Source organism: Acartia tonsa, chromosome 2 (assembly GCF_053477335.1).
Source record: "Acartia tonsa isolate MP-2025a chromosome 2, ASM5347733v1, whole genome shotgun sequence".
NCBI lineage: Eukaryota > Metazoa > Arthropoda > Copepoda > Calanoida > Acartiidae > Acartia > Acartia tonsa.
Genome location: NC_137261.1, coordinates 51,683,472 through 51,697,292, shown reverse-complemented (window position 1 = coordinate 51,697,292; position 13,821 = coordinate 51,683,472). Strand labels below are relative to the sequence as shown.

General features: G+C 32.3%; 2 protein-coding genes across 2 annotated transcripts in view; both read left to right on the top strand.

Annotated features, from left to right (window-relative positions):
- Positions 1-486: 486 nt before the first annotated feature.
- Positions 487-1,339, top strand: Ufc1 (Ubiquitin-fold modifier conjugating enzyme 1). Its single transcript, XM_080151862.1, has one exon. It carries the CDS (start codon positions 487-489, stop codon positions 913-915), a length of 429 nt encoding a protein of 142 aa, XP_080007988.1. The 3' UTR covers positions 916-1,339.
- The window catches only part of LOC145312112 (serine/threonine-protein kinase DCLK1), a 37,450-nt gene continuing 24,963 nt past the window's right edge, over positions 1,335-13,821 (top strand). Inside the window, exons 1-7 of the mRNA XM_080151256.1 lie at positions 1,335-1,553; positions 2,121-2,317; positions 2,706-2,924; positions 3,395-3,557; positions 4,101-4,175; positions 5,857-5,920; positions 13,243-13,438. Of these exons, the coding sequence (XP_080007382.1) occupies positions 1,401-1,553; positions 2,121-2,317; positions 2,706-2,924; positions 3,395-3,557; positions 4,101-4,175; positions 5,857-5,920; positions 13,243-13,438 (1,067 nt within the window). The 5' untranslated portion in view covers positions 1,335-1,400. The remainder of the gene's footprint in view (positions 1,554-2,120; positions 2,318-2,705; positions 2,925-3,394; positions 3,558-4,100; positions 4,176-5,856; positions 5,921-13,242; positions 13,439-13,821) is intronic.

Here is a 13,821-nt window from a genome sequence, read left to right as displayed (position 1 = left end):
GGGGTAGTTTCACAAAAATGAATTTAATTGTACGTACATATATCCATGATATAAAATACGAAATCTATTTTTATTTGTCAAAGGTAATAATTTTCATGAAAAATATTCATGTTGAAGTCCATTTTTTATACTTGAAATTACCTTTTAGATATAAAATGGTTGATGCAGCAACAAAAAAGGCTCTGAGTGGAATTCCTTTGCTCAAAACAAAAGCTGGTCCTAGGGACAAAGAATTATGGGTTACCAGACTTAAGGAATTTATTTATTTTGGTTCATATAAGATAATATTAATATGGTAAATTTTGTATCTTAAATTATATCTTATTCTTTTACCTTGAAAGCTTTAAGAACTTTATTAAATTTTAATTGCGTTGTAAAACATGCAGTGCCCAACCTTTTTAACTGATTATCTTCATGTAAATAATTAGTGGTGTAAATCAATTTATCGTCAATTGTCTTAGTTATTTGTCCTTAATATGAACCAAAATGAAAAAACTGCAGGAAGAATATCAGTCCCTGATCAAGTATGTGAGCAACAACAAGGAGGCGGACAACGACTGGTTCCGGCTCGAGTCCAATAAGGAGGGCACCAGGTGGTTCGGCAAGTGCTGGTTCTACCACGAGATGCTCAAATACGAGTTTGACGTCGAGTTTGACATACCAGTCACGTATCCAGCCACAGCGCCGGAAATAGCGCTGCCCGAGTTGGATGGAAAAACGGCGAAAATGTATCGCGGCGGCAAGATCTGCCTGACGGATCATTTTAAGCCGCTGTGGGGCCGCAATGTGCCTAAGTTTGGTATAGGCCATGCTATGGCCCTCGGCCTTGGACCCTGGTTGGCTGTTGAGATTCCAGATTTGATTGAAAAAGGCCTGGTTACTTATAAAGAAAAAGAAGCTGAGAAAAAGTCTTAACAATAGAATCATAAATGCATCATTTTCTAATCAATTGTGCCTGTTATTTGTTATACAAAATTTATATCAGAATGTAAAATATTTATTGTTGAAAATTATTTTATATATTATATAGGTATTATTTAAATTTCCAATATGCAAGCCAGTATAAGCATGAACGCATTTATTTTATCACATTTTACCAACTTACAATATTAGCTTAATTTTCTTGCATATACTGAATTGTGATATATAACGTATAATTGCCTAAATTTCATTTTCTTCTAAATTTATTTTAAAGAGAATTTTATATTTTTACCCTATTTAATTAACATATCATTTAAATTTTTCTCCCTCCCTTATTTTTTTTATTAAAAAATGAGATGGTTAATTTGAGTTTATTTTGAAATGAAGCAAAAAAATCTCCAAATATTTTTTTCAGAAATTCATGATGTAAAGTAGACAGATTAACTGTGTGTAGTTTTACATACACAAATATAAACATAATGAAAAACCCAGTGACAAACGGTCATCACAACGGTGACGGGGGTAGTAATGGTGCAGTTATAACCCCCCGCGGGGGCAGTGATGAAGTTTCAAATCTTGCAGTTGATAAAATCCTTATAGACAGTCCTAGAAACACTGCTAAGGTCCTTAGGGTAATTTGTGTTGTTAATTTGTTAAACGTAACCGTCTACATACTTGATAATATGACTTAATATAGTGCAATATGTAGAACAAGTGTCTTCGCCTTTAGGGGCACAGCCCCAGAAGCTTACATGCAGTACTTTCATCTCCTCAGTTCTGCCTCTCCTCCTTTTAGTCATATATACTCTTATATTTCTGCATTTAAATGTTTCAAAAATTTTTTTGGAGTTTCGCGTCCTTTTAATAGGGTGGATCTTCATAAGGAGGACAAAAGTTGGGTTCCACTTCGGTTCCGAAAACCCAACTAATGTATACATGGCCATAAGGGTATTTTTTGTTAGGGGGTACTTTTTCTAGATGCCATTTCCTACATGAAATATATCCTCTATTTTATTTTTAGATCTTAGCCCTAAGATGGTTTTAGTCTTATTTTTGTCCATATAGTCTTATTCACATATTTGAAGACAGAGCCCTTAGATGCCATGGGCGTAGCCGCTAGTTAACTATAAAGTATTAAATCATAGATTTTTCGGCGGTAATACAAAATTAGACAAAATGACGACACAAATTTAAAAAAGAATGGAAACTCGAGCTACCACCATAATAACAGTTACAACCACCACCACAGCCCTCGGGGCTCCAGCACCCCGCGGTCCTCCGCTGGCAGTGGCGGCACCAAGTCTGTGGAGAACCTGTTGTCCGCCTCCAGCTCTGTGGCCAGCAGTATGACCATGATTAATGCTCATCAGGACCCGGGCGTCCGTAGCTCAAACAGGTTAATATACTACTATTTAAGCATTGAATTTCTGTCTGTTTGTCAAGATCTCGCTAACTACTTAACCGAATGAGATCTAGTAGTTACAGAAAGCTCTTTGGATGATTTTAAACTACTCCATTTTTAAATTATTACGTGTTCTTAATCCGTTTATCCCTAAATATCAAAAACAATAAAAGTATTAGCTTGATGCTCTTGTAAATTCCCTATTTAATAAAAATCATTATACCTATTACCGATAACCAAAAGACTATGTATAAGATGAAATTATAATGATAAAAAAGTTTGTGATAGGTACCTATAAAAATAAATTATATTTATGTATGTTAAAAATATAAAGATGTCCTCATTGTAATTAGAAATTTATTTATTTTATGTTTTCATCTAGTTCGTTGGCTAAAAGTGAACACAGCGTAACTGGCGGTGGGGGCGGATGTGACAGCCCGGTGTCCGTGCTCAAGCCCGCCTTCAGTACAACGCCTCGCGCCACCAGCGCCCACACAAAGAAAGTGAGCATATCGACGGACGCGCCGTCCCGCCGCGATAACGTGATGGTGTCGCCGAACGGGGGCAGTACGACCAGCAGCACCGACAGAGTTATTCACAGGTGGGATACGTTTCATCCATCTAAGGATGTGTGGTTTTTTGGGGGGCGGGTGGGGGGGGGGGGGAGTAAACAGTAAACACCTAGTCCTATTTTTATTTTTCTTATTTCAATAAAGAAAGTTAAATAGGTGAGTTTTTTTATTGCGGCCATATTTCTTGCAGAGGTTCCTATACTCCTTTCCATTTCGCTTCCCCTTCCATAGTCCCTTACCTATATCAAACAACTAAACCATTTCGAACATATTAGTCTAGATTTTACCTACATGATTATAATTGAACATCTGCTTTATAACAGGGGTTTATGATTACCTTCCAAGTTGAATTTCTTTCCCATTTTTTTAATTTCCTCCAAAATATACCTATAGTGAAATATATAAAAGTATCCTTATATTTATAAAGGAGGGTTATAATTTAGATTGTTCGGAGATTTATAAAGTATGTTGAAATTAAAATAACAAAGATCTTATATAGGACCTCCTTGATCCAAGTGTCGAGTGAGAAGCGTGCGAAGAAGGTGCGCTTCTTCATCAACGGGGACAAGTTCTTTAAGGGCGCCGTCATCGCTGTCAGCAACGAAAAGTTCCGGACCTTTGATAAACTTCTGGAACACCTTACACGTATCATGTGCACACAGGTGGGTGCTATGTTTATTTAAGCAAGATTAACAACATCCATTAAGGCGAAACTCTACAAATCAGACGGAAAACGAACATTAGCAAGCAAAGAGCGATCACACTATTGATATTTATTTACCAAACATTATTAAAATAAGATAAGATAAGATTATAAGTCAACATATTTAAAATGGAAATACGGACGATTAGGTGCAAATTATGGAGTTACTTCGTTTTCTAATTTACACCTAATTGCTTCAGGAATCTATATTTAAATTTCAAAGTCGATTGGAAAATGCTAACATGACTAGATTATTTCAACTTTTAAAAGCAGATGACAGATCCCAGGTTGACTAAGAAAGTACACAAGTTTAAAAAGTACAAATGCAAATAACCACTTAATTTAATGTTTCTAAAAGTTGACTTTGGTTTTCATCTTTGTATTTAGTCAGGTAGTAAAATAACCTATGAAAAAAATATGTACTCATTGAGGAAATTAAATATTTACAAAATATGTACTGTACAAAATTGGATTCTGAATTAACCCGCCCTCTTTATTTAAGGTGACCTTACCGAATGGAGTTAGATATATCTTCTCCTTGGAAGGACGTCAGCTACAAGATATTGATACCATTCAGGCAACCATACATGACTTTTATTGCTATCTGTTTTCGAATTCTGTGAATTAGTATTACTATATAGTCGGTTACGCCCCTAGATGCCTCTAGGGTCACTTTCGTTGGGTACTTTTATTGAAATTTTGTTAATTATCTTTGGGGTTGTATATTCATATTTCGTCTATTGCCCTAACCCTTAAAATACCTTGATATGGTAAACTTGGTTTAGTTATCAGTATTAAAAAGAACAAGATTTTGTTGGCTGATGCACTAAAAAAAGTGCACTAGATCAACACAACATATCTTTATGCACAAGAATAATAAATATATAAATTCTAGATGAGCAATCCTTTATTTGACCAATAGTAATAGTGTAGTAACAATCCGATAAAATTATTGTTTAGGAAAGCTTTGCTTAAGGGTTATACCTATTATACAAAATTTCATTGCTCGTTTTATTGGAATTATTCATATGTGACGAAAAATCTTAGTCTGCTTGAAAATCCTTTTAGGTTTGACAGATTATGGCGTCTGATGGACCATCAAGGGTGTTAGGTATATTACTTTATGTTTTTTTTCTTTGCCGATAATCCGTTTTAAATATTTTTTTTCTTCAAAAACTAGAATTAAATACCTAGGTATCTAGTTTTAATTTTCTAAAGTTATTTTTTACTTTTTATTATTGCACTGCTTAAACCAAATATTAGAATGTCGAAATTATTTTATTACTTTCCTATTTCATTTTTCCCAATAATATTCTCATCTTGAGAAGAGAACATTTACACCTTTCCGCCAAAATTCTATACAATATCTTTTCCTATTATACATCAGAGAAAGCTTTGAGTTCCATGGTGTTTCCCCTCAAAGTGACTATAGAGTATAGACCCCCCCCCCCACCATTTTAAAATTAAATGAATACAAGGTAGGGGGAGGGGGTGATGATTAAACTCTTCAATGCATTAACCCTGCCGAGCTTCCAAGTATCAATATTCATACCTAACCTACCATAAAGTAAAATTCAAACGAAAACCTACTCCTTTTATTCTATTAATAAAGGGATGGGGTTTTAGCGCTCAACAAGCATATTGAGGGAAACCACCGGATCCTTTTAGATTTACCTAGGCATGGCAAATATGCATCTCTTGCCAATGCATATTTATATTTATCTTTACTTGCAATATTTCGCACTTTCACACAAAAATGTTTTTAGAATTTTCTTTTGTGTGTGTTGAAGATATGATTATTAGCATTATTGTCATAGGTTGGATTACAAATAAGATATGACATATGTGAAAATTCTCATAAGAGCAAAGCTCATCTAACGAGACAGACAAACGAGATCTTATACTTTATTATATGAATATTATTTTAAAATCTTATTGAAAATTGAGTAAAATACATTTTGAAAAAGTTAAGCTTAGATGAAGCATATCGGTATATTAAAGTTTTAGACATGATTTTTAGAGATGTTCGCATATTGTATGGTTCCGAATCGTCCTAGAAATCACCATTTAAATAAATTATGGTAATAGGTAAACTACTTGGTATTAAAAAATCTAAATGTTTAATCTATGGAGTTTCTATATATTCATTCAGGAATCAACATGCAAAGTTTTAAATTGAAAAGACATTTCTAACATGCTTTGATTAACAATCAGAGGTATCTTTCAAAGTGAAGAAAATACATGTATTGTGTGATTAGACCGGGGACAGTTATGTGTGCTCAAGTACAACTGGGTACAAGAAGCTGGATTATCAAGCTCTAGGTAGGACATACTTTTTATCTTTTAACCAACAACTGAATTAATTCCAGAAATATTTGGTAATTTCAGCAGATTTTTTTGTAATTCTTGGGTGCAACTGTTCGTAGTAAAGACGACCTTTTATCTGCCACCAAATATTATTTTAGATTAATTTCGCTTGTTGTTTATACCTAATATTCCTGCATACTTTAAGCAGCTACGATACTATAAATAATTTATTCAGTTCATCAGTGACGTTATTGCGAAAATAGACTGCTAATTTGGACTGCTGAATTGTTTTGGTTCTCTTAAAATTCCTTTTATCGATGATCAGCAAGAATATAACTCACTTGGTTTGTTGGTCTATCGGTCATGCTCTGGGGGATATTTAAGAGTCTTCAAAATATTATTTATCCTGTTTTAAATGATAGACGAGTGAATATTCTCATTAAGCTTTTATTCACCAAAGAGCAACTTCTCTTTAACTAAACTACATCAAATTTCTATGGAGAATTTATTATCTCAGCTACTCTAAGCTTTGCTACTTAAAATTGTTGCCATCCTTGTTTATTTATAGTCCTGTATGTTTTCCTCCCCCATATCTATTGGCACATACTAAGGACACTAAGGAGTTCTTTAAAAGATTATTTACTTTATGTCTTTTACTTGAACATGAACAAACTTAACTGCTGATTATATTTATTTACACTTATTTCAAATCAATTTGTTTACTTTTCATGTAGGTAATACCCGGGGAGGTCGGTTATATTAGGCTGTAATTTATACCGACATTTGAAGTTTATAAACATGATTTCTTATGGGAGATTTTTTACATTATGATTTTCGTCCATTGGCTTATCATCCCTTAAGATCCCTGGTATTATGCTGTAATTTCAACATAAGGGGGGGGGGGGGGTTAATGCAACCATCTCGTAATCAATGATTAAATGGCACTTAGAATTCGATTTTCGATCTGAAATTTAGCATGAATAATCCTTGGTAAGATAAAAATAGATTTTAGATTTTTATAATTTATTGTGTCTAATCCTAAAACCATCCAACACATTTAAAATGTTTCACATTATCTTTAAATTCTTCATAATCTTAAATAACAAATAGTTGAAAATTTTGTGTTTAATTACGCAATTTATGTTCTTGATATAGAGGGGAAACTTTTGAATAGTTTTCTCGAACAAAATTCATATTAAAAATAGTTGAAATATTTATTAGATTACTAGGTACCTAATCAAGTTTTTAATCTGTCAATAGTCATTATTTATTCGATTTTATTAGAAATCATAAAAAAATTATTATTTGATCCTTTTTATTCTTGAAAGGAACCATGCATTATCTATTTTAGGTCTAGAAATCTATAAATAGAAGGAATTCATTCATTGGATTTTTTTTTGTAGCGACACTTCTCCAGAACTAATTTGTACGTCCGTCTATCAGATTGTCTCGGTGCCATCAAAGATAGATGTGTAAAATGCAATGGTAATCGATTATTTTAGGGGATTTTTTTTAGGATTTACTCAGCTTCTATTAAAGACAGAAGCATCTTCTCTGACAATCACATTGTTATCTGTCCTTCTATTGTTTTCCTTTTACAACTTGGTGGGATTTTATCCTTAGATTATAGCAACGGGATCTGTGTTTTTCTCTGTCTGTCTTTTTTTGTTTACCGAAGGATCTCGCTAACTACTGAACCGATATGGTTTTCCTTTTCAGGGTAGCTTCTACGTTAAGAATGTGTCTGTCCAAATTCGTCTGTAATGGATAGGGCGGATAAAAGAAATGGTCATTTAAGAATCGTCTTATTGATTACAAACCTTCCAAATTAGATTCAACAAACTTACAATAAATTATTGTTATATATCTTGAAAATGAACGTTGTTTACATCATTTATTTATTCATCTTTACTTTTACGAATTTTATTATCCTAGTTTTGTCTATTAAGGAATTGTTTGTTTCAAGAGTGGAAATTAAGGGCATCTAATTCATTTCTAAAATAGGAAGGAAAAATCCATTGTTAAATTTTTCATTTTCGAGACTCATTTTCTAATAATACCAAAATAGGGAGGAGTCATTGGACTGGAAATTATACTGGTACCCAAAGTTTTAAAAGTTCTTTCATTCATTTGCATAAAAGCTTTGGGAATTTTATTAAATCTTCATTGGCTGGTACATACCAGGGTTCTTAGGGATAAGACAATAGATTAGAAATTGATATACATACCCATTACCCAGTAATTATAAACAAAACTATCCTTTATATACATTAAAATTATTGGTTGAAAAGTGTCAACACTACTAGTTTGTCACATCCAAGCAATCAAAATTCAGCTAAAGTACCCAAAGTTTCGTTTGAATAAAAACTTTGGGTACCTTCGTAATTTAGAGTCCAATGAACCCCACCCATCCCTGATACAAACTTAAAATTTACCAAACAAATTTTGATCATCTTGTTAATCAGAAGTGAAAGTGTAAAATGTACATCAATTTTTTTATCATTGTCTTATCCCTTAAGATCCCTGCTAATTCCACAAGAAAAGGAAAGCAAAGAAAAAAAGTTCTCTAAAAGGGAAAGTTGAATAAACAAACAAATAAACAAGGGGGGGTATCATTTATTGTCATTTCATTCTAAATCACGTTCCATATTTACTTTATATTCAATTGCAGAGAAATAATTTCAATTGTTTGGGTTGGTGTGTATAAAATTTTATGTTTGGTTGTGTGTAAATTGTATGTCTTTTTCAGGAAGGGAGGGGACATATGACAGTAAATTACACTGGTACCCAAAGTTTTATAAAGACGTTCTCTTAATAGTTAGTTTTAAAACTTTGGGTACTTTTATTCATTCTTGGTTGGGTAGTGAAAATCTTTAGTTTCCGAACATTTCCACCAATAATGTTAATCTGGTGAAAGGGTAATTATGTTTATCATAATCGGGAATATCCCTTAAGATTCCTGATATTATTGAGATTATTCTCATTTTCAATGGGTTAAAACAAGAACAAAAATATTTCAAGAAGCATTGCTAATATTACAATTGTTTATTCCTTGTCTATGTCTAATCTTTATTATGCCTTTTTAAAAAAGGTTTTACAATGCAATGCTTTTGGGACAAACTTGGATAGCAGGACAAAGTTAATTTTAGAATATTTTGTCTGGAGCAAAACCATATTTGTTACAATTTTGAGACAAATCTCGGATTAAGGCCAGCATATAATAATATATGTACATATTTTATATTGTATACATGTATTGCAGGCAGGGAGGGAGGGGATATTGGACCTGATACTTATACTCTTTTCTCATTTGTTTGCTTCAAAAGTTTGGGTACTTTTAATTAATCTTTATTGGTTTGTTCTGTTTACCAGTATAGTATCCAAACTTTTCAGTCATTAATCTAAATCCCTAGAATGGGGTAATTGTATTTATTATCATCTTTGGGGATGTACATTATTTTACTGTCCATTGCAATATCCCTAAGGATCCCTGCATTCCGTGAGTCATTGTTTGCTAACACAAGCTAAATGATTAATGGGATAAAACAAACACACAAAAAAAGCATTATTTATTCATCAAAAATAAGTCTACAAACACTTATTTATCTACTCTCATAAATGAAAAATCTCAAAAAATATTACAATAAAGTGAATTTTTTTTGTCTGATTTCCTATTGTTTTTACAATAGATTTTTATAATAGAGTGTTAAATTTTTCTCTTAAAAATTTTTTTTATTGCTTTTAATCGTTCAGTACCTAAATCAAGGGGTATCTTTTATGATCCCATTTTTGAATTGGGTTACTTAAAATTTGTTGGTCGAAATCTATAGCTTCAGACATAAAAATCATTACTACTTAATAAATTAATTATGTTTCATAATATTAAAGTTATGATTTCTAAATATTTTCAAATTATCTAAAATCAATATACTAAGCTCAAATCTCTACGCTTTATCTCACATATATCCTTGTCCTAGCGAGTAGAGCAGTTTCTTTTTTTGTTTGTGTAGGTGGAGACTACATTTTTGTATCACACCTTAATTAGGTTTAACCAGGGATATTAGGGATGGCACAATGTAAGATAAATGCATATTTGTTATCAATGGTGATGAACAAAATCCACCCCCTTAATTTTGACTGGGAGTTGAAAACACCCTTCTTCTGACCCAAAAATTTAATCAATGAGTCAAGTGTTATCAAAACTTTGGGTACCAGTATAATTAACAATTCATTTTATGTTTATTATCATTGGTGATGAACAAAATACACCCCCCTTCTGCACGTCCCTGTTTCACAGAGTTAAGTGTTAGCAAAACTTTGGGTACCAGTAAAATTAACAGGTCAATATCCCCTTCCTTCTCTGGATTTACTAGACAAATTTTTAACAATAAATTATAACACAGGGCAAATTCAATAATTATCAACCAAAAAATATTAAAAATAAATCTAAAATTGAAGGAAATTAAATTAATCTTCTAAATGGGTTGCGAAAAAATTGATTGGTATTGGCATTTTGATTTTAAATTTCCATGAAGATTGTTTTTAACATAAAACACTGTGTATTGGACTTATCAAATAAAAATAACATGTTAAATTAAACTGTGTTGATCACTCTATGTTAATAATTTAATACTAAGATTTTACTTTTAGAATGTAAAGTATATTATCATTTGTTATATAATAAACTATTTTATAGTTTATCATTTGTATTCTTTTAAAGTTTTTGAATGACTAATTAATTGTTAAGACATCATCAGTTTGATTTGTGAGATTGTCTAAATTTTATTGTCAGACAAAATTTTAAGAAATCTATTTTCACATTTGAGTAATCATCCAATTTTTTCAAGATGATATAAACCCAGTGATAATTTTTTTTAACAAAATTAAAATTATTATTAATTCTATTAAGAATAAAAGTAAAAAACGTCTTTCTGTATGTCTATGTGATCTTTTGTAAATGAAAAAGTTGCGCCGTTATTTTGTGAAATTTATATTATAGTCCGAGTCATGTTTGAGTCTATTTTCAGAAGCTAACTAACCCCCCAAAATAGCTGAGAAAAAAAGCTAATTTAGGATAAATCAGGGACTTTTACCTAAGGGATAAACAATGGATGACAAAATGATGTACATCCCCATTAATGATAAAACATATTACCTCTTCTGCTGATTGAAACATTTGGACACTTAACGTTATGGTTCAACCAATCAAAATTTAAAACAAGTGAAATTCTCCAAAGATTTTATTTAAGAATACATGATCATAAAACTTTGGGTACTAGTGAAAATAACTGTCCACTGACCCCTTCCTCCCTGAAAGTAATGATAGTTATTTCTCGCATCGTATTATAAACAGCTTTCCGCGGATATAGAATATACAATTATAAGATTAAAACCAGTTTTTTTAGCCTCGAGTGGTCGATGGCACCGGCTAAAAAAACTTGTTTTAATCTTATGATTGTACATTTTTATATTCGTAGAAAGTTGGATATAATATGATGCTAGACATAGTTTTTTCGTATGGATGAGAACCGGTTCCTATTCACCGGATTCGAATAAATACGAGAATAGTTATTTCTTTCATCGTATTATAAACGGCTTTCCGCGGATATAGAATGTACAATTATAAGATTAAAACTAGTTTTTTAACCCCGAGATGCCGAAGGCACGGGCTGAAAAAACTGGCCTTAATCTTATGATTGTACATTTTTATATTCGTAGAAAGTTGGATATAATACGATGCTAGACATAGTTTTTTCGTATGGATGAGAACCGGTTCCTATCCACCGGATTCGAATGAATACGAAAAACTTTATTAACATATTTCTTTATCCTGGGGTTTGATGAACTCTGATATAGTTAAAAGTTTGTATAATTCAATAATATTCTTTGCCTAATTCCTATATACATAATACAGGCCCTACCTGACCAGCTACAGTCTAGTTTCTCTGGAAGGAAAGGGACAATGGGCTCTTTATACTAATCCCCAAAGTTTGATTACATTGAATTTGCCTATATTGAATTTTGATTAATATATGTTCATTAAGTTGAGTGTCCAAACGTTTCAACCACTAATTGCGATCTATAGAAGGGGCAATTCTGTGTATCATCATTGGGGATGTACATTAATGTATTGTCTATTGTCATATCCCAAAAGATCTCTATAAACACGGTATCTTATCCTTTACAATAAAGATTCTTATAGGTCCTTAAAAGATTTTTAGATTAATTAAACTGTCATTGTCCCCTACCTCCCTGCATTTTAATGGACTGAAACTTTGCTACCATCTTCATTTAGCTTAATATTTGCATCCCCCATGTCAGATTATATTCTATTGAAAACAGCATTTAAAAATAATGTAAATGCTGTTTTTTAACAAGTTTACTTAAGTACCTAATAAAGAATTTATACTTTGATTTTTTCCTATTCAAATCCGCGGAAAACTTCTTAAACCATATATTGCCTGTTTTTATTTTGTTTGCTTCATTGTATGAGCATGATACAGACATGGTTTCAAAGTTAGGATGCGCACAGGCATAAAGGGTTAAAGTGCAGTGAAAAAAAAGATTTTAAATAGACTTTTCAAGGTAGGGAAGGGGCACTGCATTGTAAATTATACTGGTACCCAAATTATTCAGGATTATAAACTTCAGATAGTTTTACATATAATATCTTGATTGGTTGGTTCAAACCAGCAGGCCTAAATTTCCATAAAAAAATTAGAATGTGCTGGAAAATTTGATAATTTTATCGTTCATTATCTTATCCCTTAATCGGTGACAGCAGTGCAGTTATGCAATATATGTTTGAAATCAATGCTTTGGGGGGGGGGGGGTATAGAAAGGTGGTTTGTTTACATTGGCTTACAATTATCTCTAGCCCAGGGAGGGAGAGGACATTGGGCTGTTTATTACACTAGTCCTCAAAGTCAAATAGTAATTTTTTCCTATTCTTTTACTTTGGGACCTTTGGGACTCTTATTCAGTTTTGATTGGTTGGTTCATTTATTTGAGTGTCCTAACGTTTTAACCACTTATTGTAATTTACAGTAGGGGTAGTTTTGTATATCATTATGGAGGATGTTTATTAATTTATCGGCCACTGTCTTATACCTTTAGATTCTTGTTTCTAGCCTCTCAAAACAGAGTCAGTCTAAATGTTTATATTGATGCTGAGCTTTACATATGCAAAGTAGAAAGATGTTTGTTTGTCTTTCCTATTGTCTAAAAGAAAACTTAAATTTCCTAAAAACGCAAATAAAAAGTTTAGAGTAAATTCAATTTTTGTTAATTTTAAGAGAAATATTGCTATTATTTTTTTTATGACAACCTTTTTTCAGCTGAAGAGGATCACACCTGGAACCGCGTAAAACGGGAGACCTACTACCTGGGTATGCGCAACGGCGGCGGCTCAACGAATGGCGGGAGCACGACCTACCGGCGGGATAACTTCCGGATGGCGGGACACTCGAAGAGCTTTGGACAGACAAAGTCAACGGGATCGGATAATGAACCCAAAGTTTACATAAAACCAAGGTAAGGCTCTCATAAAACAGGATCACTGGAAATTGAATTTTATTCCATTACCCACAAAAGGAGAAAAAACAAACCAAGAAAAGTTTTTGTTCTTATTTATCTTAAGACACAAAAAACACCAAAGATATCTCAACACCATTATTAAAGAAAAAAAGGTGTTAAAAACCGTCCAAAAATATTCAAACCGCAAGGATTTTTTATACTTCAAGATGCTCAATAATAAAAATAACAGCTGTTTATCTGTATTATATTGCCCCCTTAGGATGGTCGGACAGGCGGACAAACAAAGAGTTATAGAGTAGCTTCGCTATTAAAAAGATAATCCTTGCATTGATTTTATTTTTAGTTTAACCTAGGTACTAAATGAACCGTTTCTCAAATTA

Coding starts and splice junctions, on each gene's coding strand:
- Ufc1 (XM_080151862.1), top strand. CDS start 487: ATGAAAAAACTGCAGGAAGAATATCAGTCCCTGATCAAGTATGTGAGC.